This window comes from Ichthyophthirius multifiliis, assembly GCF_000220395.1.
Source record: "Ichthyophthirius multifiliis unplaced genomic scaffold scaff_1120509251243, whole genome shotgun sequence".
NCBI lineage: Eukaryota > Ciliophora > Oligohymenophorea > Hymenostomatida > Ichthyophthirius > Ichthyophthirius multifiliis.
The window spans coordinates 95,115-120,206 of NW_004086064.1; the positions used below are offsets into that span (position 1 = coordinate 95,115).

At 15.2% G+C, this 25,092-nt stretch overlaps 4 protein-coding genes across 4 annotated transcripts, besides 34 other annotated features; 2 read left to right on the forward strand and 2 right to left on the reverse strand. All coding sequences in view use genetic code 6, as the record gives it.

Annotated features, from left to right (window-relative positions):
* Positions 1-495: 495 nt before the first annotated feature.
* Positions 496-547: a microsatellite.
* Positions 496-559: a microsatellite.
* Positions 560-974: 415 nt separating this feature from the next.
* Positions 975-1,014: a microsatellite.
* A 92-nt stretch (positions 1,015-1,106) lies between these two features.
* IMG5_167030 (kinesin motor domain protein) lies at positions 1,107-3,387 on the reverse strand (the record flags this gene model as incomplete). The annotated part of the gene is made up of 3 exons (XM_004030097.1): positions 1,107-2,150; positions 2,198-2,400; positions 2,445-3,387. 3 exons carry the CDS (start codon positions 3,385-3,387, stop codon positions 1,152-1,154), a joined length of 2,145 nt encoding a protein of 714 aa, XP_004030145.1. The 3' UTR covers positions 1,107-1,151.
* Positions 3,388-4,088: 701 nt separating this feature from the next.
* Positions 4,089-4,131: a microsatellite.
* Positions 4,132-5,030: 899 nt separating this feature from the next.
* Positions 5,031-5,088: a microsatellite.
* A 254-nt stretch (positions 5,089-5,342) lies between these two features.
* Positions 5,343-5,380: a microsatellite.
* A 23-nt stretch (positions 5,381-5,403) lies between these two features.
* Positions 5,404-5,444: a microsatellite.
* A 612-nt stretch (positions 5,445-6,056) lies between these two features.
* Positions 6,057-6,095: a microsatellite.
* Positions 6,096-6,241: 146 nt separating this feature from the next.
* Positions 6,242-6,344: a microsatellite.
* Positions 6,248-6,347: a microsatellite.
* Positions 6,254-6,347: a microsatellite.
* Positions 6,285-6,340: a microsatellite.
* Positions 6,310-6,349: a microsatellite.
* Positions 6,350-8,214: 1,865 nt separating this feature from the next.
* Positions 8,215-8,254: a microsatellite.
* Positions 8,215-8,255: a microsatellite.
* A 538-nt stretch (positions 8,256-8,793) lies between these two features.
* Positions 8,794-8,843: a microsatellite.
* On the forward strand, positions 8,842-9,667 carry IMG5_167040 (hypothetical protein). Its single transcript, XM_004030098.1, has 5 exons — positions 8,842-8,912; positions 8,963-9,036; positions 9,083-9,263; positions 9,330-9,450; positions 9,498-9,667. Exons 1-5 carry the CDS (start codon positions 8,876-8,878, stop codon positions 9,577-9,579), a joined length of 495 nt encoding a protein of 164 aa, XP_004030146.1. The 5' UTR covers positions 8,842-8,875; the 3' UTR covers positions 9,580-9,667.
* A 3,397-nt stretch (positions 9,668-13,064) lies between these two features.
* Positions 13,065-13,165: a microsatellite.
* Positions 13,166-14,207: 1,042 nt separating this feature from the next.
* Positions 14,208-14,249: a microsatellite.
* A 68-nt stretch (positions 14,250-14,317) lies between these two features.
* Positions 14,318-14,387: a microsatellite.
* Positions 14,373-14,424: a microsatellite.
* Positions 14,425-14,874: 450 nt separating this feature from the next.
* Positions 14,875-14,959: a microsatellite.
* A 1,659-nt stretch (positions 14,960-16,618) lies between these two features.
* Positions 16,619-17,627, reverse strand: IMG5_167050 (hypothetical protein). The gene is made up of 3 exons (XM_004030099.1): positions 17,582-17,627; positions 16,742-17,533; positions 16,619-16,664 (listed from the first exon to the last, which is right to left on the reverse strand). The coding sequence occupies exons 1-2, from the start codon at positions 17,584-17,586 to the stop codon at positions 16,891-16,893; spliced, it is 648 nt and encodes a 215-aa protein (XP_004030147.1). The 5' UTR covers positions 17,587-17,627; the 3' UTR covers positions 16,619-16,664; positions 16,742-16,890.
* Positions 16,701-16,737: a microsatellite.
* Positions 17,628-17,692: 65 nt separating the features above from the next.
* Positions 17,693-17,748: a microsatellite.
* Positions 17,700-17,757: a microsatellite.
* Positions 17,758-17,814: 57 nt separating this feature from the next.
* Positions 17,815-17,848: a microsatellite.
* Positions 17,849-20,335: 2,487 nt separating this feature from the next.
* Positions 20,336-20,414: a microsatellite.
* Positions 20,356-20,403: a microsatellite.
* Positions 20,368-20,413: a microsatellite.
* Positions 20,415-20,904: 490 nt separating the features above from the next.
* Positions 20,905-20,960: a microsatellite.
* A 1,131-nt stretch (positions 20,961-22,091) lies between these two features.
* Positions 22,092-22,135: a microsatellite.
* Positions 22,136-22,291: 156 nt separating this feature from the next.
* Positions 22,292-22,350: a microsatellite.
* Positions 22,351-22,490: 140 nt separating this feature from the next.
* Positions 22,491-22,536: a microsatellite.
* Positions 22,512-22,540: a microsatellite.
* A 184-nt stretch (positions 22,541-22,724) lies between these two features.
* On the forward strand, positions 22,725-23,927 carry IMG5_167060 (hypothetical protein). The gene is made up of 4 exons (XM_004030100.1): positions 22,725-23,365; positions 23,420-23,465; positions 23,532-23,663; positions 23,711-23,927. Exons 1-4 carry the CDS (start codon positions 22,905-22,907, stop codon positions 23,882-23,884), a joined length of 813 nt encoding a protein of 270 aa, XP_004030148.1. The 5' UTR covers positions 22,725-22,904; the 3' UTR covers positions 23,885-23,927.
* A 406-nt stretch (positions 23,928-24,333) lies between these two features.
* Positions 24,334-24,373: a microsatellite.
* The last annotated feature ends 719 nt before the right edge of the window (positions 24,374-25,092 follow it).

A 25,092-nucleotide genomic window follows, 5' to 3' on the forward strand; every position in this document is an offset into this window, starting at 1 on the left:
ATGTATTTAAGATAGTTGTATAATATCTATTTTTTAAAAATTACATACTAATGCATGCATAAAATGTTATAATTTTAATAAAAAATGACTCTTCATAATATTAATTAGTCATAAATAAAATTAAGGAGGGTATCCTCTGTATAAATATGTAAACTGAACTTCTTCTAAAAGCTTAATTTACTTAAAACCTTTTTAATTCTATATTGTATTTTAATCTATATTAAAAAAACAATATTAATAAAAGCTAATTTTTTTTTAAAAAAAAAGTATATACTATAAATTCACAAGAAATTAAAAAAAAATATTCAAAACATATAAAATAAATAAATAAATACATATCATATTTGATATTAAATAATTTTTAATTGTTTTCTATCTCAAAAAAAATCATTAATTTTAATAAATAATTATTATTTAAATAATTTTTTGGAAGATATTCAAATTTAAACTATTCCGTATTTAAATAATATTTGTCATATAGTAAAATTTCATTTCAAAAATTAAACAAAACAAAAAATTTAAATAAAAAAAAAAAATTAAAAAAAAACTAAAAATAAAATATAATTACTGAAAAATAAATTTAAAAATGATTATTGCTCTGAATATTAATATTTATAATACACTGTTATAACTCAAGCTAATTAAATTATTAAAGGAATCAAAAATTTATTGAATAGTCTATCAAACTAGGTAATCATTTACGAATTCAGAATAATATTATGTTTATTAACTATTCTAAATATAAATAAAAATATTTTTTAAAAGTTATGAGCTCTTATGATTCTTTTATATTTTCGATTTTTTAATTTTTTTAAATTTCTAATAATTATCTTCGAAAAAAATGCCACTTATAAAATATTCCACATACGAAAGAAATAAGATGTTATTTTAATTTAAAAAAAAAATAGTCATAAACCCAATATTTTTTTAAAAAAATATTTGCGTATATTTAAAATTTATTAAAATTAATAAAATAATATTTTTATTTATTTAAATTTTTTTATTTTTTTAATTAAGATACCTTCTTCCCCCCTTTAAAATATTTTTATTAAAAGGATTTACGGTATATTTATATATATATATATATATATAAAAATAATAATGACATTGACTTATATAAAAAAAGATAAAACAACAAAAAATAAGCATATTCACTTTTTTTAAACTAGGCCCTTAGCTTTTGGAAAGTTTTCTTCTTCATTAGCCAAAGTAGTATTTTTCTTTCCACTTTGGGGTCTTTTAGAGGTGCTTTACATTTTAGAGGTTGGTCTTTTTTTGGTACTTTTTTTCTACATTTTTTTGCCTTCTCTTTGTTCAACTTCTTCTACTCTAACAATTCCATCATCAGTATACATGTAAAACATATTAGGATGTCCTTCTTTTTCTAATTCAAGAATTTCTTTAACATCCTGTTATTCATATTCATTATCTTAGGCTTGTTATTTAATTTTTAACATGTTTCCAGATAATTCAAAATTAGGAAAAGTCCAATTATCTAAATCTTATCTAAACATAGCTTTGGTTTATAATCTTTTAATTTCTTTTTCAGGTATAAAATACTACAAAATAAGATTTTTCAATTTTAGTTCTTTCTATAAAGCCCTATGCCTTACTTATAATTCTTCTATTTCTTAAGCATAGAATTCTTCTAACTCCCCATTTTCACTTTCTATTTGTTTTAACCTTATAATTAAATCTTTTATTCTTTTAGTTTTATCATCTACTTCTTCTTTACTATTTTTATACCTGCGATCCATTTCCATTGCCATTTCTTCATTTTTTCGAATTTCTTAAGCCATTTTTTGCTATTCATTTCTCGTTTCTTATATTTTTTATTATGCACGGATTAACTCTCTTTCCTTTTCTAGGGCTTATTACATTATTTAGTCTCCTTATATAACTTTTTCTTCCATTTTTTGTATTTTCTTTAATAATTTCTCTCTTTCTTCTTGAATATGTTATTCTTTTTCTTCTTTTTCCTTCAACTATTAAATTAATTTCATTTTTTAGTGTTCTTATAGTTTCTTATCTTCTTCTATATTTTTTATTTCATCTTTTATTTTTTTCTCGAATTCTTATTTATCTTAATTTAACTTATCTTAAATACTTTAAATTGTTTCATCATCATTTACATGTATAACTTTTTCTACCTGAAATAAATATAATTAAATTATTATTTATAATAAAATATTAATACTTGAATAATTTCTGCTTCAATTTAAGTATTACTATCAACAGATTAAGCTAATTATTATTTAAGTCTATTTATTTCATCTTAAAATTATCTAATCATTGCATCCTTAGGATCCTCATTAATTTTTGGTTTATTTTAAATCGATTTAGCTCTATGAGCATATCTTAAAGTACTTATTGTTTCATCATAATTATAATCAGCAGGGCCTTTTAAAAAAAAGTAAATAAATAAATTAACAAAGAAATATTACCAACATTAGCAACCATAACAGTTTTAGTATTACCACCAAGCGAATCTTACAAGAGTCTAGTTAGTTTAGAATCTCTATAAGGAATATGAGTAGATTTAGGATCAATAAGAGAAGAAATGACATTACCTAAAGTAGTTAAACTTTAATTAATATTAATAGCTTCTTTCAATCTACTTCCAGTTGCTTAAGTTTTATTCTACCTTTCTGAACCTGCAAGATCTACCAAATTAAGCTTACCTACTCTAATATGGCTTTCTCCACTATCAGTTTAGTCACATCTTTCAACAGTAATAGAAAAAATAGAATGAGATCTAGATGAATCTTGGTTCATTTATGTTGCCCCTACTGATCTATTCTCTCCTCCTTACATTAATTTTTCATTCATTTCTTATGGATCTTAAATCATAAATGTGGAAAGATCCTTTACGTAAATTCCACTACCTGGTTTTTCCCTCAGTTCGAGTTTTTTAATATTCTTTTGTAGTAAATCACGTATTTCTTCATTATATAGTTCCAAATAACTAACTCTGACTAAAAATTAGACATTAGGAGTACCTTTTATTACCTTGAATATATGCTCAAATGTACGAGGAATTATACCTCTTTAATCTTTAGGGTTATCTTTTCCTTCCATTGTATGTGTTTTACCTGTACCTGTTTATCCATAAGCAAATATTGTGCCGTTATAACCTTCCAAAACACTTTCTACTATAGGATAGGCAGTTCTCATATATACTAATTCTTATTTTACATCGGGTTCAAATGTATTATCAAATGTAAAAGTTTTTTGAGGCTCTGATGGATCTCCTTTAGGGTTGATTACTTGCATTTCTCCTCGGTTTTGATTTACAAATACTATCTGTTTACGATCTTCATCAAGTTCTTTTTTACTTAATGGACGACAACGTACTACGACTTTAACGCATTCTTAACTTTTTGACATTTCTAATTTTTTTGTTTTAAAATATATTTTTATTTTGACTTTTTAAAATAATTTCCTTTATTATTATTTTTTTATTTTAAATAGTTATTTTGATTTATGTAAGATATTGTATTTTTTAGAAATTATATATAGTTATAAAGTTATAATGAAAATAATTTTTTGTTTATATTTAATGGATAATAAATATTTTAGTTCTCATATATATATTCAAATAGAAGTTATTTTTTCATATTTATTGTATTAATATATTTTTTGTATTATTTTAAAGTAATATAAAAAAAATATTACTATTAAACATAGTTTAAGATGGAAGGAATTATGAGAAGTGTATAACAATTATATAGTTAAAAAATTATAAATGACTTCATAATTAGTTAAAAATAATGTTATTTTTTTATTTAAAATATATTTTAGTGAGAAATTTAAAAAATATTAAATGCTAATATTTAATAAAGAATACATATTGAATATGTTTATTATTTTAAAATTTTATTTGCTAAAAATAAATAATGTTTTTTTAAAAAAAATTAATTAAACTTTTTGAAATTTTATTTATTTTTAAAAAAAGTTTTGTCTTTCATATTTTTTTAAAGATTATTATACAATTTTTTTTTTTTATATTATTATACATTATTATAATTTTTTTTTTAATTCAAATGTAATCAATAAAAAAAAACATAATATTATTTTTATAAAATACAATTTAAATAAACTAATATAATCATTTAAATACAAATAAATAATAATGATTATTTATAATTAGAATAATAAAAACCATTTATAGTTAAATAAATCTAAAACTTCCAGATAGAATTTAAAAAGTGTTTAAAATTTAAGTTTATGTGAAATTATGAAAAAAACAAACTAAGTTTTAAAAAAAGCAAGAAACAACAGTTTACATTAGAACAATAATAAATAAAATTTCTAAGATAATATATCTGATAAAATTGTAAAAAAAAAAAAAAAAAAAAAACTAAATGAAACTAAAACAATTTAAATTAATAATTTAATGAATAAAAATATAAAAAGAATACATAAATTAGACATGAAAAATAAGAATAAAGTTATAAATAAAACAAATAAGAGGAAATACCGTTTATTAAATCAAATAAAACAATACTTTCGAAAATAGATTCATTTTTTGATAATTTTAATGAATTAGTAATTATTAAATATAATACGAATAAAAAGTTATTTAATCAAGATTAAAATTCGTGTAAATAATCACTTTTGAATTTTTTAAAAATTATTTCAGACGAAGAGAAAAGTTCACATACTATTAAGTCTTAAAGTTCATCTTAAAATATAAAAAAAATATCTTTAAAAGATACAAAAACAAATGATTAATTAAAATTAAATCTTGAATAATATCTAAAAAACTATGAATAAAAACAAACACAAAATAAACATAAAAATATGTCTTTAGCTTATCCTCCATTACCAGTTCAAAGAAAATTTAATTATATTCTAAATAATTAAGCGAATAAATTTGGATAAAAAATAGTAGATATTAAATAATAATAATAATAATAATAACATCAAAAATATTAAAATAATGAAAATCTCAATAGTACAAATTTTAATAATAAAAATAGATCAATTAGTAATTATTATATAAAATCTATTCCAGATGTAAATTAATCTTATTCTAATATTTTAACTAAAAATAATGATTATTCGAAATTTATTTCTAAAAATAATAACGATTCTATTATTATAAATATGTAAAATAATTCTTTTTTAAATTAAAATAATGAATCTCTTTCCAGAATTAGAAATCATGAATATAAATATATATAAAAGACTAAAGAAAATATAAGTTTTAATAATTACATCAAAACAAAATAAAATATACGAAATAATTTAATTTAAAATAAAAGTTACTAATAATATAAAGATTTTGAAAACAAAATACCTGTAAAATAAGATTACTATAAAATTTGAAAAAAATGAATTATAAATATATATATATATATATATATATAATATTATAATCTGCAAATATATACTAAATAAAAATTAATTTATATAAATTATAATTATAAAATTATGTTTATTTCACAATTATATATTTAAAATATATTTTAATTTATTTAAAAGCAATTTTTTTTTAATTTCAAATTGTTTCTTTACTTTCTCTTTTTTTTTTTTTTGTTCCTTTTAAAAAAATACATTCTTTTTAATATTAGAGCTTTAACTTCTTACAACTGAACTAAAGCTTTCATTTCTTATTTTAATTAATAATTTATACATATCCTTAAATTTTCAAAGTATAGGTTATTAAATTTTATATTTTTAGATTATGAATGTGTTTTTTCATTTTATTTTAAGAATTTTAAAATTAAGGAATTATTTTGTTTTTTATTTGGCTATTTTTATTTAATATTATATCCAATTTATTAGCTGTTTTCACTTTTATTTAATCTGCATCTTTCTGTTCTTGAAATTTTGGATTACTGATATTATTATTCCTGTACATTTATTTTATATTCATTTTATTATTTTATTAATATAAACTATTATTCATATAGTTTCCATTATTAAATTTACAAATCTTTTTATTATGATTTAATTTTATTTAATTGTTTAAACTATAATTAGTAGAAATTTAATATATATACTAAATGCAGTTACTGAGATTTCTGAATTTTAAAGAAATAGATTGATTAAAATATATTTAAAGAAAATTAAATTATTTAAACACAAATAAGTTTATTTTACTTAATTATAATTTAAAATACTTATTATTATTAATTCATTATATGTTATTGTTTAAGAAAGTTTAAAAAAAAAATTAGAAGAAAAATAAGATATTTTATTATAATTTACAATATGATAGTAAAATACAAAATAAATTTTTTATAAATATAATATATATATAAATATATATATATATTTAATATTTTATAAATTTTTATAATCATATATATATTTTTTATATATATTATTATATTATATATTTCGTTATTTTTATTCCTATAATTTAGTAAATTCAGTTTTATTAATAAAAAATCATTTAATATTTTTATATACTCTGTTTTTATTTATTATAGATTTAAGTTAATTTTAAATTTTTTTTTTTTTTTAATAATAATAATTTTTTTTTTTTTTTGCTTAGAAATATTATTTTTATAATCATTATAATTATTATTTAATATTTTTATCAAATATAATAAATATATTTGTATTTTTATTAAATAATTTATTTGCATTATATTTATTCAGATTTTTTTGTTTCTTCATTTTATTAAAAAAAATTAATTGAAAATTTTAATAATAATAATGTTTATCATAAACTGTATAATTTAAGATTTTTGGTATTACTCATTATTTAACATTCATTTTATCAACACATTCTATTAATGGTTTTTATTAATTTCTGTTTTAACATTTTTTCTTAATATCTTAATTTGCACATTCAAAGCATTAACCCATTTATTAAAATAATAAAAATAATAGAAATATTTAAAAAAAAAGATTTCTAAATGCTAAATGATTTTTAATTAAATTAAAGAAATAAAATTTATATTATATTATAATAACTAATTAAATAATATAGTTAAAGCCTATATATATTTTTTATTTAATATTTATAATATAATAAGTCAATATTATTTATATATATGAATAAATTATATTCTTAAGCATATTATAAAGATATATTTTAATTTGATTTTTTTAACATTTTAATTTAACTGATAATATATTTAAATATAAAAAAATTGATTATAAAATTAAAATAATATTTTTTAATAAATATAATTTATATATAATATGTTAATGAAACACTGTAAATATAAAGTATTTTCATAAATTTTAAATTAAATTATTATATATAAACAATTAATATTATTCTAGACGTAAACGGCATATATATATATTTAGAAAATACTATTATATTTATTAAGTTAATATTAATAATTTATATTCTATTAAACAAATAATCTATATCTTAATATAATTATTTAGTATTTCTTAAAATAAAAATTCATCTAATATATATTTATTTTCATCATTAAATATATTTACAATTCTAATTATTATTTAAAAAAATATTTTTGCTTATTTTCATAAAATATAATTTTTAAAAATATATTTATTTTTAATTTTAATTTTAATTTTAGTATTTATTATTCTTTATTTAATAATTTCTTTTACATCTTTATATCAAAACTTAGCTATTTTAATGTATTATTCTCATTTTTAATATTATTCAAGTGTTTCTATTAATATCTTAATTACAATAATAAAATATTTCTTATTATTAATATATTTTTATTTATATTTTTAATTTAATTATAAAATTTCTATACAATCCCCTTAGTATAATAACTTTTATATTATATTATACATTATTTTTAAAAATGAATTCTAATTAATTTAATATTTCTAATATTTAAATATTATTTATAAATTATATTGGATTAATTATTTTAAACCTCTCATTTAATTTATTTATTATTATTTTGTTATGATATAGTATATCTTATGTTTATATAATTTATTTATGTAAGTATTAATTAAAATACAATAAATTTAATATATAAAAAATTGAATTAAGAGCTTAATAAAAATGTATAACAAATATATAACTTTATTAGAATTCAAATATATATATTTGATAAAAATTAAAAATTAAAAACTTTTATTTATACAAAAAAAATTTATAATAGTTTCTTGTAAATTTTATATAAATTATTTAAATAAATAATATTATATATATATATATATATATATTTTTCTTATAAATTTTATTAATTAAATAATTTAATTTTTTTTACTTTTTTTTAGTTAGAAATCAAATAAAAATTTGCAAAACTTATTTTCTATAAATATATATAAATATATAAATAAATATATATATATATTTTCATTTTCATTTTTATTTTAAAATAATTTATATAATATTCTTTTAATAATTAATAAATTTAAAGAAAATATTTTAATTTTCTTTTAATTTTTTATTTTAATTATATAAAATAATAAATTTTTAATTTTTAAGAAATAATCATATTTGATATATAATAATTATTTAGTATTTATATTAGCTAGAATGGATAATAATAGTTTAGGTTTTTTTATTACTTTTTACTATAATTTTAGTACATTTTAAACTTTTTAAAATTATTACATTAATCTTTTTTTTAAATATTTGATATATTTTATATTTTTTTTTTACTTATATAATTTAATTGAACTAAAATATTTTTATATTTATCCAAAAAATAAAAAAATATTTAATTAACAAAATTTATGAATTTAAGAAAAACAATATTAATATACTAAAATGACTGTCAATATTGAAATTTTTGTTTACTCAAAAAAATAAAAAATATTCTTTATTTTAAATTTAATGAATAAAAAAAAAAATTGTCAAAATTAAACGAGATCAAATTATATTAAAATTTAAAAATATAAAAATTAATAATTAAGATATAATTAAAAATAAAATATAAAAAAAAACAAAAAAGATTAAAAAAGAAAATAAATGCCTCCCAAAGTTGATCCCAACGAAGTTAGATTTAGTAAATAATAAAGAAAATACAAATATTTATAATAAAACCAAAAAATATAGTTAATATTAAAGTTTTTGGTGGTGAACCCGGTCCTGCTTCCACCTTAGCTCCAAAATTAGGTCCTCTTGGTTTGGTAAAAAATTAATATTTTAAAATAAATAATTACCATAAAAAATAAGAATGCCAAAAAAGTTGGTGAAGATATCATTAAAGCTTGTAGTGATCATAAAGGTATTAGAGTTATGGTTTAACTTAAATGCTAAAATAGAGCTGCTGAAGTTACAATTTTAAATACTTCTTCAGCATTACTTATAAAAGAACTCGGAAAACATTCAAGAGATAGAAAGAAAGTTAAAAACGGTATTAATTTTTTTTTTTTTTATTTTTATTTTTTAAAATAATATATTAAAAATTCTTATAAAATAGTAAAACATAACGGTGATCTTTCATTAGAATAAATAAAAAAAGTTGCAAAAATAATGGAAGCTGATAATAAGTCATTTGCCAAAACATTTGCAGGAACAGTAAAATCAGTTTTGGGGACTGCGTAATAAATTCTAATATTTATATTTTTAAATAAATATAAATATATAGTTAATCTATTGGAGTTACTGTTAATAAGTAACACCCTAAAAAAATTATTGAAGCTATTAATAAAGGAGAAATCAATGTTTGATTAGATTTTATATATGTATTATTAAAATATTTGTTTAAACATATTGTTAAAAATCCAAAAATTATATTTATTTAAACAAATTTTCTATAAAAATAAAGTTTATTTAGTTTTGATTTTAATATTTTTTTAAAATAAAAAAAATTAAAAATTTATTTAAAGTATTTTTTTTTGTTTATTTTTTTCAAATTTTTTTTTTATATTTAAAAATTTTAATTAATATTTTTTAGCAAAAAATTAAGATATATGATTATTAATTTTTGATTATCAAAATAATTTACTTAAATAAAAATTAAATAAGTATTTAAAAAAAATTGCAATATGCAATATTACTACATTTAAAATTTATAAATATTTCTATTTAATCAATATCAATATATATTAATATAACATTAATATTAATCAACTAGATACCTTATTAATAGTAAACTAAATTATACTTAATGATTTATAGTTTCTAAAATAAAAGTAAAAATACTTTCGTTAATTGAGTTTGAAAAAGAGGTTTGCTCATTTATTGGAAGGTGTTCAGCTTTAAAGCTTATTTCCCCTACCCATTTAACATTATTAACTGGAATCATTTCTTTTTTAATATTTTCGATCTTTATAAAATCATGATTTAATACAAAGCCTTCGAATTTAATAGGATATTCTAAATCATATATTTTTAAATTAATAATTAGTTAATTATTGTCTTAAGGGATAATGTATATAAATATTCTATTTTTTAAATAGTCTTTGATTTTTTATTATTCAATTTAAACTTAAGGTTATTTAATCTATTTATTTTTCAAATCAATTTAAATATTTGTTATTTATGTTTTAAAATTATATTGAGGTTTTTATGTATTATTATTGGCATTTTTAACTAAAATATCATCTGATTTTTATGTATAAGGGAGTTGATTTTTATCACATATCATTTCTTTTTCAAATAAATCTAAAGTATTAATATTTTAGTTTATTAAATTCATTTTTAATATTTTGAATTTAATATTTAAATTAAGAATATAACAATTAAATATTTAAAATTTTTTTAAATAAGAAGATTAGAATTTATTTTAAAAAGTAATAAATATTATATTAATTTGTTATTATTAAGAATATATATATATATTATAATTTTAAAACAAAAAATTTATAACTATTTTGAAATTAAAATAATTAATTTATTTATTTTTCTAATAAAAATTATTATTAATATAAAATTTTATATAAGTTAGAAAAAAAAAATAAAAAAATATATATATAATTGGACATCATAATTATAAATATTAACTAAAATTCTTAATCTAATTAATTTTTTATTATATATTTTTTTATTTGAATTCAAGTTATTTTTTACAATCCTAAAGAGTTTTAGGCTTTAATATCATCATAGCTATAATTTACTATGTAGATATATTTTTAAAGTCGTTCCATTTCATAACAAAATCTTCTGTTTCTTCCTATTTTTTTTCAAGTTTTATTTTTTTGCAACCATCTATTTCAAAGTATCATAGACATTATGAATTATAGATCTATCTTAAAGATTAGTACTAAACTTTTCATTGCGCATTTTTTATTTTAAATCTAATTCAGTAATAAAAAAATTAGCTTTTTACATTTCAAATAATAACGATCCTTAAAATCCACTTTCTTTTTAAAGTATTTTTTATTATTTTAAAAGGGATTTTCTTTCAATATCAATACCAGTATTAAAAATATGGCAAACAAGTTAAAACTAATTATAGTATTTAGTTATTTAATTTTTTAAATTAACATTTTTTTTTTTAATTTGCAAATTTTCTGCATTATAATTTAATTTTTTGATTTTTCTAAAAATATTGTATCATTTTATAATGAAACTGTTGAATTATTGATATCTTTTTTTCTACTATTATATACATTAGGAAGTTTTAAATATTAATTTGTTGTTAAAGAAGAGTTTAATGATTATGAATTATTAATTATTGGATGATAAATATAATATTTTTATCTAGAAATATTTGCTTTATATATATTATTCTTTTTTAAAGTTTATTATTGTTTTTCTTCTATCGCTTTTTTAATTGAAATTATTTATTATTAAATTCTTAATGTTTCTTAGCCTTTTAATTGTAAAGTTTCTCTTCTTTCTTAATATACTTAGAATAATTAAATCACTATTTATTCTTCTTTTTTAATATCTAATTATAATGTTTGCATATCTATTTATAGATTTTTTGAAAATAATTTGTAATTTTAAAGCTATTAATAAATGTTCTTTATACTTTCATCATTATTTATTTATTTATCACCGTTTTCTAATTCATTGTAATAAAAAATTATTTTCTTGTTGATATTAATTAATTAATTAAATAATTATTTATATCTTCTTTCTAAAAATTATTTTAATTATTATGTTGTATTATCTAATGTTTATTATAAATTAATTGAATAATCATCTATTTTATTTTTTTATTCATTCGTTTCATTTAATTCTTCATGATATTATTAGTTTGTGACACCATATTTTATTAATTTTACCTCTAAATTATTCGGTTTTTCTACTTCGATTTTTGTTATTTATTTAGGTCTAGGTGTTTAGCTAATTGATTTGTTATTTCTCATTTCTTCGCTTTCATTCATTTTTAATTTTAAGTCTTTTAATATAATTTTTTTATTGAATTATTCTTATTAATAAAAATAATCATTAAAATAAAAACAAAACAAAAAATTATTTATTATAAATAATATTATATTTAATAATTTTTATTTTTCTTTCTTTTTTTTTTTTTAATAAATTATATATATAAATTTTGTGTCTAATTCGAAATATATTCATTTTATTTAGACATTTTTATAAATAATATATCGTATAAACATTTCTTTATAACAAAAATAATTAATATTACTAAAAAAATAAAAAAAAAGATTAAGATTATATGATACAGAAAATAAAAAAAATAAAAACTTTATATAAAAATAAAAATTATTAATATATATTTATTATTATATTCATTTTGCTTTTTATGATTATTTCATCGATTCTAATCTTTAAGTTATTTCTTAGGCTAAAGCGCTACTGCATTATCTGGTATCTCTATTATTAATTTCTTTACAAATTAAGACTGAGATAACTAAAAGCATATTCAATATAGATAACAAAAATACTGAGTCAGATTATTGGTTATCCTATTTATTAATAAAAATAATATTTTTTTAATTTATATTCCCATACTCCAAATGTACTGCTAAATATGTTTTACAAAATATATTTGTATTCAAATAGACTTAAAAATATAATAATTGGACATCCTATTAAAATTGAAAACAAAGAAACTAATAATGATTTAGCTTAAAGCATTTTATTTTTTAATAATAAATTAATTTAAAATTATTAATTTTTATTTTAAAAAAAATAGATATATAAAATTATGTGTTTTTTCTTTTATTATAGTTATTTTATTTAATTACATAAAAAAATTATAATCTATTTTAAGTTAGGTTTATAGTTTATAATTTATTATATATATATTAAAATATTTATATAAAAATTAAATATAAATATATATATAAATATATATATATTTATATATTTATAAATATATATTTTTATTTATATATAATTTAAAACTATATAAGATAATTTTTTATTATAATTAGTTTATTTTTAAAATATACTACAATTAAAAATGATAATTATATCATTGTATTTATATTTATATTTTAAAAATATAATAATTTTTTTTATATTATTTATTAATTGCTTAATATTAAAAAAAAGTGAAAATATTTATAATTTTTATATTTTTATCAAAATATAAAAAAAATATATAATTTCTTTATTTATATTTTTGATTTTATTATAATCTTTTATAAATAGTCTATAAAAAAATAAATATATATATATTAATTTTATTTACATAATAATATTCCCAATTTCCATTTAGCTAAATATTTTTTTCCTTTTTCATAAAATAAACCATTCTTATATTAATATTACTATATATCCATATATATTTTATTTAAATCATAATTAAAAAGTAATTATTTGCTATGATTTTTTTATCGATATTTTACATTTATATTTCTAATTTGTTTATATAATAAAAATATAGATTTTTTTAATTTATACTACTTATTTTTTCACATCTAAATTATTTGTTGTGTTATTTTATTTTAAATTTTTAAATTCATTAACTTATTTATCTAATTCTTAATTTAAAGTTATACTAATTTTAATTTTATTATAATAATTTTAATGTTTTTTTCTTTTAAAGATCTCTAGTTTTTTATTATACTTATTCCATCTATAACTCAAGATTGCTTAGGTTTTCTTAATAAAAATAATAATAGGTATTACACATATAATAAATATGCTGCTTATATATAATAAAACTTTGTTATTAAAATAAATAATATTATGTAAATTTTTATATAATTAATGTAATTATTAATAATAGTTAACAATTTATTGATTTAAATTATAGTTTAAACCAAATAATTTTATTTAGATTATTCTAAATAAAAAATAATGATAAAAAATGCATGATTTTAAGCTCATATTTATAAAAAATGAAAATTAATATATATAATATACAGTTAAAAAAAAAATATTTTTTCACATTTATTAAATATAAAAGAATATAATTATGTATTAATTAATATATAAATGACTATTATATTTTATAAATACATATATATTTTATTTTTAATACTAACAAATAAAATTTTCTTTTTACGAAAACTAATATTTATATAATAGTAAATATAAATGTTAAATTAAAAATATATTTTATATTTAAATATAAAAATAATTTTATTATTTGATAATATATATAATATATAATAGATATATATATATATATATATATATATATATATTATTTATTAATTTAAATTATATATAAATCTTTGTTTAATTTTAAGTGAATTTATTTTCTAAAAAAATATTTTTAAATTAATTTTTTTAAAATACTTTCTTTTATTTTCTTGTACTAAAAAATTAAAAAAATGAATCAAAATATTTATTAATATGAGGACTAAAGATAATATTTAAACCCATTAAAGTATTAAAATTATTAAAATAATATTATATTATTAAAAAAATAGAATAAATAATAATTAAGTTCCATAATAATTTCATTAAAATATAGATTAAAACAATCAATGGATTTTTGCAGAAAGAAAATAAAGATTATTTCATAATAATTCATTAAATAAATTTTAAGAAATATAAAAAAAATAATTATAAAGTAATTTAATAGAGACAGGATTACATGATTGTGATTATATTAACAAAAATTTATATAAAAATGGTTAAATGTTTTATTCATAATAATAATAATAATAAAGATAATAATAATAATAATAATAATAATAATAATAATAATAATAATAATAATAATAATAATAATAACAACAAAATCAATAATTTTAACTAAACCATTAATTTTAATAATCATAATTAAATCAAGCATTCAATAATCCATCAACATAATAAAGATAGAAAATATCTATTAATAATTTAAATAATCAAAATAAATTTGATTCTTCTATTTAACCCTTTTAATAATAATAAAAGAATTCAACTAAATATTTTCCAATTAATTAATTTAGTTTTAATTTAAATAAAAGCAACATAAATAGTTAAATGCTTCCTTTTTTTGATTAATAATAGATTAATAAAGGTTTATATTATTATTATTATTATTATTAATTATTTTAATATATATATTTAGATCTTGAATAAGGAGCAATTTTGAATTTAGAAGACGGATAAAAAATTAATATTTCTAAAGACTAAATAAATGATGTAATAAAAATATTAAGCAAAGATAATTAAACAAAATCCTAAAATTAATAAAATTAACTTGTAACAAGTATTGATTAAGCAAAGTTGAGAACAGAATACTAACTTTCTAATAAATAATTAAGCTAAACATACAAAGGTTAGTATTTTAGTGTTAATTCTGATTATCTTTCATAAAGAATTTTTTCTTACGATAATAAAAGTGAAATTTTTATTCCTTAAAATACACTATAGAAATCAAAAGAAATGAGCTTAAGTTTTATTTCATAAAATAGTAGAAATATGCCTTCTTAAATAAATAAATCATTAAATTTGTAATCAATAAATTAATTGAAAAATATTATAAATGAATAAAAGCAATAAATATTTAATATAACAGTAAGAATAAATAATAACACTAAAAAAAGTTAAATTTAATATGAATATAAAAACTTTATAGTTGAAAATAATATTACTGTAGAATAACTATATAAATATTTTTTCAAAGAAATAAAACATGAGATATGGCATTAAGATATAGAAAATCTAATAAGTATTAGTGTTTTTGCAGATATAAATAAAAAATAATAGGAGTTAAAGTAGGTTTAAAATTTAATTAAAAATTTAAATATATAGACTAATGGAAATATTTATATTAATTTTTATTATTCTGATGGTCCTATTATTAAAAAAGATGAATACAAATGTGATCCAAGTTTTGAATAATTATAACTTTATTCTGAAGAAGAGCTTAAACATATTAAGGATTTTAAAATATGGAATAAACATGGAAGTGTTCATTTTGAGGAAGAGGTGAGTCTGCTTTAACTTAGTTTATAAAAATATATTAATATTTAAGAAAATAAGATTGATATAATAAATGGTTAAAAAGAAGATTTTTAAAAATAAATTATTGTTCATGAATAAATTAATAAGAGAGCATTTTGTATTTTATTTTGTCTGGCTGAATTTATGAAATTAAAAAAATAAAATAATTAATAAATTAATGCTAAATGTATAGAAAGAAGACTTATTAGATAATGTGAATAATAATAAAAAATTGAATTTATAAAATTTGATAATAATACTCTAGAATTTCATTTTAGAGTTTTAGATTGGTTTTGATTTATTTTTTAATCAGTTTTTGTATAAAATAATGACTTTAAAAAATTTATATTCAATAAATAAATTCAAACATTTTACTATCTGTAAAATAAATTTAATTCCATATGTTTTTTGTTTTTTTTTAATTTAATAAATATTAAAAAAAATATAAAATGTTTAAATATATATATATTTATATACACGACACTCCACATATAAATTATTAACACTTTTTTAATTATATTTTTTTTATTTATAAAATAAAATATATAATATATATATATATATATATATATATATATTTACCTAAAAAACAAGATTCTATTTCTTACTGTTTATATCTAAAATAAAAATAAAAAGTTGTATTTATAAAATATAATAATTTAAAAAATGGAGGTGTCGCATTCCCAAAATAAAAGAGAAAAACATAATTTCTCTTTTTTTATAATTTTTTTTCAGCCGTAAATTGTATAAGATTTAGACATTGTTGTTTTGATGTGGAGTGTTTTAATGTTTTACCATCCCTTTTTAAGTAAAGAAACCAAAAAGTTAATGGACATATTAATATTTTGTCTAATTTGTTCTTCAGTTAATTTATCAGTACCAACTGCTGTAGCCAAACATATCACTTTTTTCAATTAAAATTTGACAGTTTATTACAATTCCTTTACTTTAGAAGAAACAGATTCACCTTCAGTAATAGAAATAGGGAATTTTCCTATTTTATTCAATGTATTTCCTAATAATCTTGGTACTTATTTCATTAAAGATTCAGTACAAATCAAAGTATCAAAAGGTTTAGACCATTTTTTGATAAGTTTTTTGTCTTTATTGAATTTCTTTAATCCTTCCACATCAATGTAGTCTACTCCTAAAGCTTTCGCTTCATCACAATGTTTAATATTTCCAATTACGGCAACTTTTTTGTTAGGATAAGGCATATTGGGAAGCTTGATCGAGCCACTGAAACGTTTATCTTTTTCAGGATCATAGTCTCTAAGACCAATTTAAAGTTCAATTGTTTCAGAAAATTCTCTTTTCTTTCTTTCAGTTAACATTTAAGAGATAGTTGTTTTTAAAAATTCAGATGATATTTTACTGTATTTTTATATTAATATTCATATTTAAATATATTTTTAATTTTACCTCATTTTTTTATTTTTGTGTTTTTTTAAATGGCTCTTCCTCCTTTTTTTATTTTTTTAATTATTATTTAAAATTAGGGATAAATATATCTTATATTTTTTTTCCTTTATATATATAAATATATTTATTTTTGTATATATATATTTTTTATACTATATATATTTATTAAATATATAAATATTTTATATTTTTTATTTTTATTAATTAAATGAAAATAAATATAATTGAATTAATTTTTTATATATATATTTTTTTTTAATATATATTAAATAATATATACTTTTAAATTTAATTAAATTATATTTAACATCATGTTAAAACTAATTAACTAATTTTTATTTATAATGTTTTTTTTAATACATATGTTAGATAAAATATTAGATTTATATAAATATAAATATTTTAAAAAATAACTTTGAATAATATTAATTTTAATAATTAATTTTATATTATTTAGTATTTTCATAAGTTTATAAATTAATACATAATAGTTTTATAAGTTATCGCATCGAAAAAATATATATTGAAGTGTATGCTAAAATAATTTACTTAAATTGTCTAGTTATCCGCGTACATACTTTATAGTTATCTATCTACTCAGTATAATTATTTAAGTATATGGAATTTCTTATCATTATAAATTAAAGTACTTAATAAAATTACTATTAATATTTTATATGTTCTTAATTATTACCAAAAAATAGCATTTAAATTATATAACTCTAAATATCATACTAATTTAATTAAGTTCTAAAATTTATTAATTTTATTTTAACCTAATTTATGAATCTTAAGAAAAATTATTTTTTTAATAAAAGAAATTAAAAAATATCACTTCATGTTTTTTTTAATGTTTAAATAATTAAAGTTTTGGTTATCATTTTTTAAAAAATAAGAAAACAATTCATACCTTAAAAACTTATTTAAATATTTCCTTAGCTGTATTTTTAAATAAAATAAAAATAAATATTACTAATAATTAATAAATGAAGTTCTTTATATCTATTGGTGTTATAGGTATAGTCAATAAACAATATATAATCATATAATTTTTTTTTTTCTATAAATACAATATATTAATAAATATTAAAATTAATTATTATTCTTCTTACTTATATTAATAATTCTACTATTCTTAAATAAGCATAAAAACCTTTTCAAATTATTGAGATTTTATTCATTTAATCTATTTAATTATTTTTCAGTCTTATATAACTATTTTATTTAGAAAAATTGCATATAATAGAAGATTTTATTTATAATTTTTAAAAACATATAGCTTTATACTTATTCTTAAGATATTTGTTTTTCATTTTCTTATTCTCAAAGCAAAATTTTAATTAGCTTGTATTAATAGCCTTTTAAAAAACTATTATTCATATATATATTATTATATTTAGCTATAAAATTAATGATTTAAAATACATTGAGATAAATTAAATAAAGTAAAATTTATGTTAAACATATTAATAATTAATTTTTAAAAGTAAATTTTAAACTTAAATATTTTTGAAGTCTATATAAAAAGAGAAAAGAAAAATATAATAAGTTTTTATTATCTATAATATTTAATTTCTTATATAAATTCATTAATTTTATCTATTTATTTATATCAAAATATTAATTAATATATTATTATACATTTATTTGTATTCAATTAATAAAGTTTAAAAATTTAAATTATATATATGTAAAAAACCTTTATATTATAACAATCACCTGAACCTATATGCGAATTACTAGAATATATATAAGTAAATTGCTATAGTAGTAAACCTATAACATTTTTTGAACGGCGATAGTTTGCTGTGAATTACTTTAATCTTAAATTAATTTTTAAATATATAATAAGTATATTTAATATTATTATTAATATGTTTTTTAATTATTAAATTTTTAAAATAAAAACAATATTTTAGTAAGTAATTAACTAAAACAATATAAATAATTGTTATTTTTATTTAAAAAAGTTTTTTAAATAAATTTGATAAAATAATTTTTATTTTTATAAAATGTATTAAATAAATATTTATTTTTATTTATTATAAATAATTTAATATAATAGTCTTTTAGTTATACATTAGAATTTTATTTATCATTATTCTTATTAAATAAATAATTTTATTTTAATATTATATTTATCATTATTATTATTTGCTAGAATTTACCTAAAGAATTAATAATTATGTTAACTCTTTATCTGTATATTTATTCGCAGCTGACTCAGCTTCACCTAATATTTGTAAGGCTTATTTTTTTGTCACAAATCTTCCCTTTATTCTTAATCTATTATCAGCAACTTTTTTCCTTACATCATATGATATTTTTTTGTAATTACTTTTTTTTTTTTTTAATATATAATTAAATAAATATTTTTTATTAGAATTAATTAATTTACATTCTTCTTTATTTCTTAATTTAATAATTTCTTACTTTTTCTTTTCTTTGTATCCAACTTAAATTTCCAATTTTTTTTTCGGGATGGAATTATTTTAATTTTACTCCTGTCATAACATATTAATTTTAATAGATTTTTTAATTATCATAATCAAAAAACTCCATTAAATTAAAAGGAAATAAATCCTTTAGTGTATTTATTTTATCAAATGAATGATTCATCTTTAAATATTCTAAATAATAATTATCATCTCGTTTTTATGATAAAATGGTAAATATGCTGGAGGTAATTCTTTTATTAGATTAATAATATGTTTTTGAAAATAATTATGTTTTTTTAAACTTTTGTTAGTTAAATTTTTTGTTTTTTCTTATTATTTTTCTTAATATTTTTTTTCTTTTTTATTGATATTTTTTTCTTTTTTTTTCTTTTTTAATAAGTTTTATTTATTTTAAATAAATTAAGATTCATCAATTAATCTTAAAGTTAGTTCATCTCCATATTAATTCTTTTTTTCAAGCCTACAACTATTATTAAAATAATCAACTTGTTTTCTATATATTTGATATTTACATCCAAACATTTCTTAATTATTTTAATTTCCAAAATCATCATAAACTATTTATTATTAAGAAGAATTAAATTAATAGAATTCATTATTAATCATGTTATTAGTATTATTATTTTTTTTTTAAAAAAAAGAATCATAGTTATTTTACTAAATCATATCTTGACTATTAAAACCCTATGCTAAAGCATCTATTTCTATTGAGTCTTTGCTTTTATAATCGTTATTTATGTAATTTATATTTTCAGGATTGCTGAATGAACACGTCCTTTGAAAACCATCTATTATAATTAATTTTATTAAAAATATTTAAAAATTAAATGTATAAAATAATAAATATATTTTATTAAATATATAAATTTTTATTTTTTAATTAATTTTTGATTTTATTAATTAATTATAATTGTTTTAATATATTTTGTAATGACAATTTTTCTTATTGATGGTGTTTTAATTCTTATAAAATGAAGAATATCTTTAATCTTGTTAAAAATTCTATTTATAATTAGAAATATTGAAACAATAATTTTAATTTTCATTTTGTATATAAATATTTAATTTACATAATTATTAATAGAACTAAAACTGCTTTAACGGCTTCTATTTTTTATTAAAGATTTATTATCTTCATTCACATAAGAGTAATTATTATTAATAGCTTTATTTTCGAAATTCATAATTTGATTTGCATAAGAGCAATTAATAGGTTAGAAATTATACATTAATGTATTTTATATTTTTTTTTTTTTATTATTATTAGTGGATGCAAAAAAATTAATAAAATATTTTTAATAATAAATAAATTAATTTGCAATAATATTTTTTTGTTAAAAGAATATATATTTAACTTTATAAAAAGAAATAAAATTTAATTTAGAGATTTTAAATTTTACATATAAGTCATTTATTTAAAACATTTTTAATTTTTATTAATTTATAATTATATAATTCAACTAATCATATTTATATAAAATAAATTATACTATTTATTTAATTATTGAAAATCAAATATGTTTATTAAATAATTCATTTTAATTATGATGTGTAAAAATAATAATTTTTTTGTATATTAATTAATAATTAATTTTGTCTTCTAAAAAAAATAAAATTAATAACACTAATATTAAGAATTAAAAATTTAAATAAGAAATAATAAGAATATATTGAATTAAATGAAAAAAAATTAATAAATGAATATTTAAATTAATTATTATTTAATAACAAACTATAAATATAATAACTAAATTAAATAAATATTAATATATTAATATTGAATAATATTTTTTAAAAATTGTTGATATTCATAGGCTATATAATTTTGATATATTCAATATTTGACACTGAAAAATAATTAATTTTATAAAATTATGGTAAAAAATTTATATAAATTATAAAATAAAAAAAGCATGTATAAATTTTATATTATATAAAATTACAAAATTATAAATACATTTCGAAATAAAAGTTAATAAAAATAAAAATTATATTTATAATATATTTAATATAAAATATTAAAAAGAATAAAATAATATTAATAAAATTATATACTATAAATATATTCTATCAATACTAATAAATGTTTCTTCAAAGAATATAATTATAATAATTAAAATACAATATATAAATTATTATAATTAGTTATTAGTTTTAAAATTTAATAATAAATAATTTTAGATAATAAAATTTAAATCCTATATATATATATATTTTAAATAATTTATATTATTCGATTTTGTTTATAAAAAATAAATAAAATTTATATATATTTATTTAATAAATAGATTTTATTATATTAATTAATAATATGTATTTGTTTATTTTTTATTTAATAATAATATTATATATATTATAACAGAATTTTTATTTAATCCTAAAATGGGAAACTAATGTGATTGCGTTATTGATAGAAATACAGAAAATTATAATTAAATTGTATCTAAAATATTTAAATAATATAAATTTAAATATATATATATATATATATATATATATACTAAATTAAAATATATTAAAATAGGAATCAGAATTTAATTAATTTTAATTTAAAACTTTGCAATCCGATAACTAAAAAAAGCAGATAAACACAGTAATACTTACAAAAATAAATTATAATTAAATTTAATAATTTAATAAGAAGTAATTGATTAACACAAATGAAAACATTATAAATATAAAAAGTGAATATATTAATGATGAAAATGGATCTATTGAACAAGATATTAATTCTCCAAATAATATTATTATGAGTTAATAACAAGATTAAATAAGCTCCCAAAAATAAATATATTAATAGGAAAATTAACAGAAAAATCAATTATAATAAAGTATATCATAAAAGAATTATTTTGCAACAGAAAATGAAGAAATAATTTGTAAAAATAAATTAAAAAATTAAAATTTATTTATAAAAATTAGTTTGTCCAAGCGATAGTGAAAGAAGAGAAAAAAGGCCTTTATATATTTTCAATAGTTTATCAATTTATAATGGTGAATGGAAAGGGAATAAAAAAGATGGTTTTGGAATTTAAAAATGGATAGATGGGGCTAAATATGAAGGAGAATGGGATAATAATAAACCAACTGGAAAAGGTAAGTTTTACTATGCTGATGGAGATGTTTTTGATGGTATATGGAAAAATGGTAAAGCTAATGGTTATGGAGTTTATATTTATTCTAATGGAGTTAAATATGAAGGAGAATGGAAAGATGATTTATAACATGGTAAAGGAAAGGAAACATGGAATGATGGCTCCGTTTATGAAGGAGAATATTTTAATGGATAAATATAAGGATAAGGAAATTATAAATGGCCTGATGGGTTTTTTTTATTAATAATAAATAAAAATTAATAAATATATATTTTTAATTAAAGTTCATTTTATAATGGAGAATGGAAAAATAATAAAATAAATGGTCAAGTAAATAATAATTTTAACTTTTTTTTTATATATTCAGATTTTTATTTAGTTTTTATTTATTTTAAGGGAATTTTTGAATGGAAAGATGGAAGAGTTTATAAAGGATAATGGTTAAATAATAATATGCATGGAAATGGTATTTATAAATGGAAAGATGGAAGATATTATTAAGGATAATATTATTATGATAAAAAGCATGTTTAATTTTAATATATAATAATTAATTTTTATATAATCATTTATAGGGTAAAGGTATTTATATGTGGGCTGACGGAAGAAAATATAATGGAGAGTGGGAAAATGGTAAATAACACGGAAAAGGAATATACACATTAGCAGATGGAACTATTTTATATGGAATATGGGAAGATGGAAAAAAAATAGAATGGGTAGATGATTTTACTTAAAAAAATAGTTGATATTCTAGCATTTATATTAATATGGATATATTCTAAGTAATAAAGCTAAAATTATTTAGTTTGTAAATATAGTATAATATACTGGCTTATAAATATTAAAATAATCATATATAAAAACTTTATTATTTAATTATTAACCAGTATTTATTTTATCTTCATTTAATATTTTTAATATAAAAAATTATAGTTACTAAAGTTTATTAAATTTTATATTTTAAAAATATCATTGTAATGTAATTTTATAAACTAAACAAAATTTATAATACTTATATTAAGAATATGTTAATTTTTTATTTATTTTTAATTAAAATATAAATTATTATACTAAAATTCATATATGTTTTATTATTATTTATTGAAAATATTTATCTTTGATTTCTTTTTAGACAATTACATGTAATAATAATTAATTTATTAGTTTTTTAAAAAGTATATTATTTCAATATTTATTTAAAATATATATTTAAATTTTAACAATATTATATTTAATTCGTAAAAAAAAAAAAAAAATTATTTGATATATTCATTTATATAAAAAAAATAATGTATAAATAATTATAAAATAATAAATTATATTTGTTAAATACTTCCTTTTATTTTTTATTATTACTAAAATAAATTATAAAAAAAAGATATAAAAAATAAATAACTAATATACTATATACATAAATAAAAATATGGAAAATTAAATAAAAATATTAGAATAAAATTTATTATAAGATTTTGAATATACAATAAATTAATCAAGCAAACAACCAGAAAAAACTTTTGACTTAAATAATGGTATTATTGAATTTAATGTAAAAGATAATCGGGCATATAGCAAGTTTGTTTTAAATTATGAAAAATCAAAATAAGCATTAATATATAATACTAATACATGTAATTATAATAATATTCATATAGATTCACATTATGAAGATTTATAATGCTATTCAGTATAAAAAATATAAAATAAGTATTAATATGAAAATTTATAAAAAAAAAAAAAAAGAAAGCATAAATAGATTAAAAAATATAGTAAGAAATAAAAGAATTAGACTTAGAAAAGCAAAATATAGATTTTGAGTATAAATAAATACAAAATGAATTACAAATTGTTTGTAAAAATCATTATGTAGACGAATATAATATAAGCTAACCAAATATATTTTCTACAAAGTTCTATTTTGATGTATTAAAAAATGATTATGTAAAAGTTGAATATC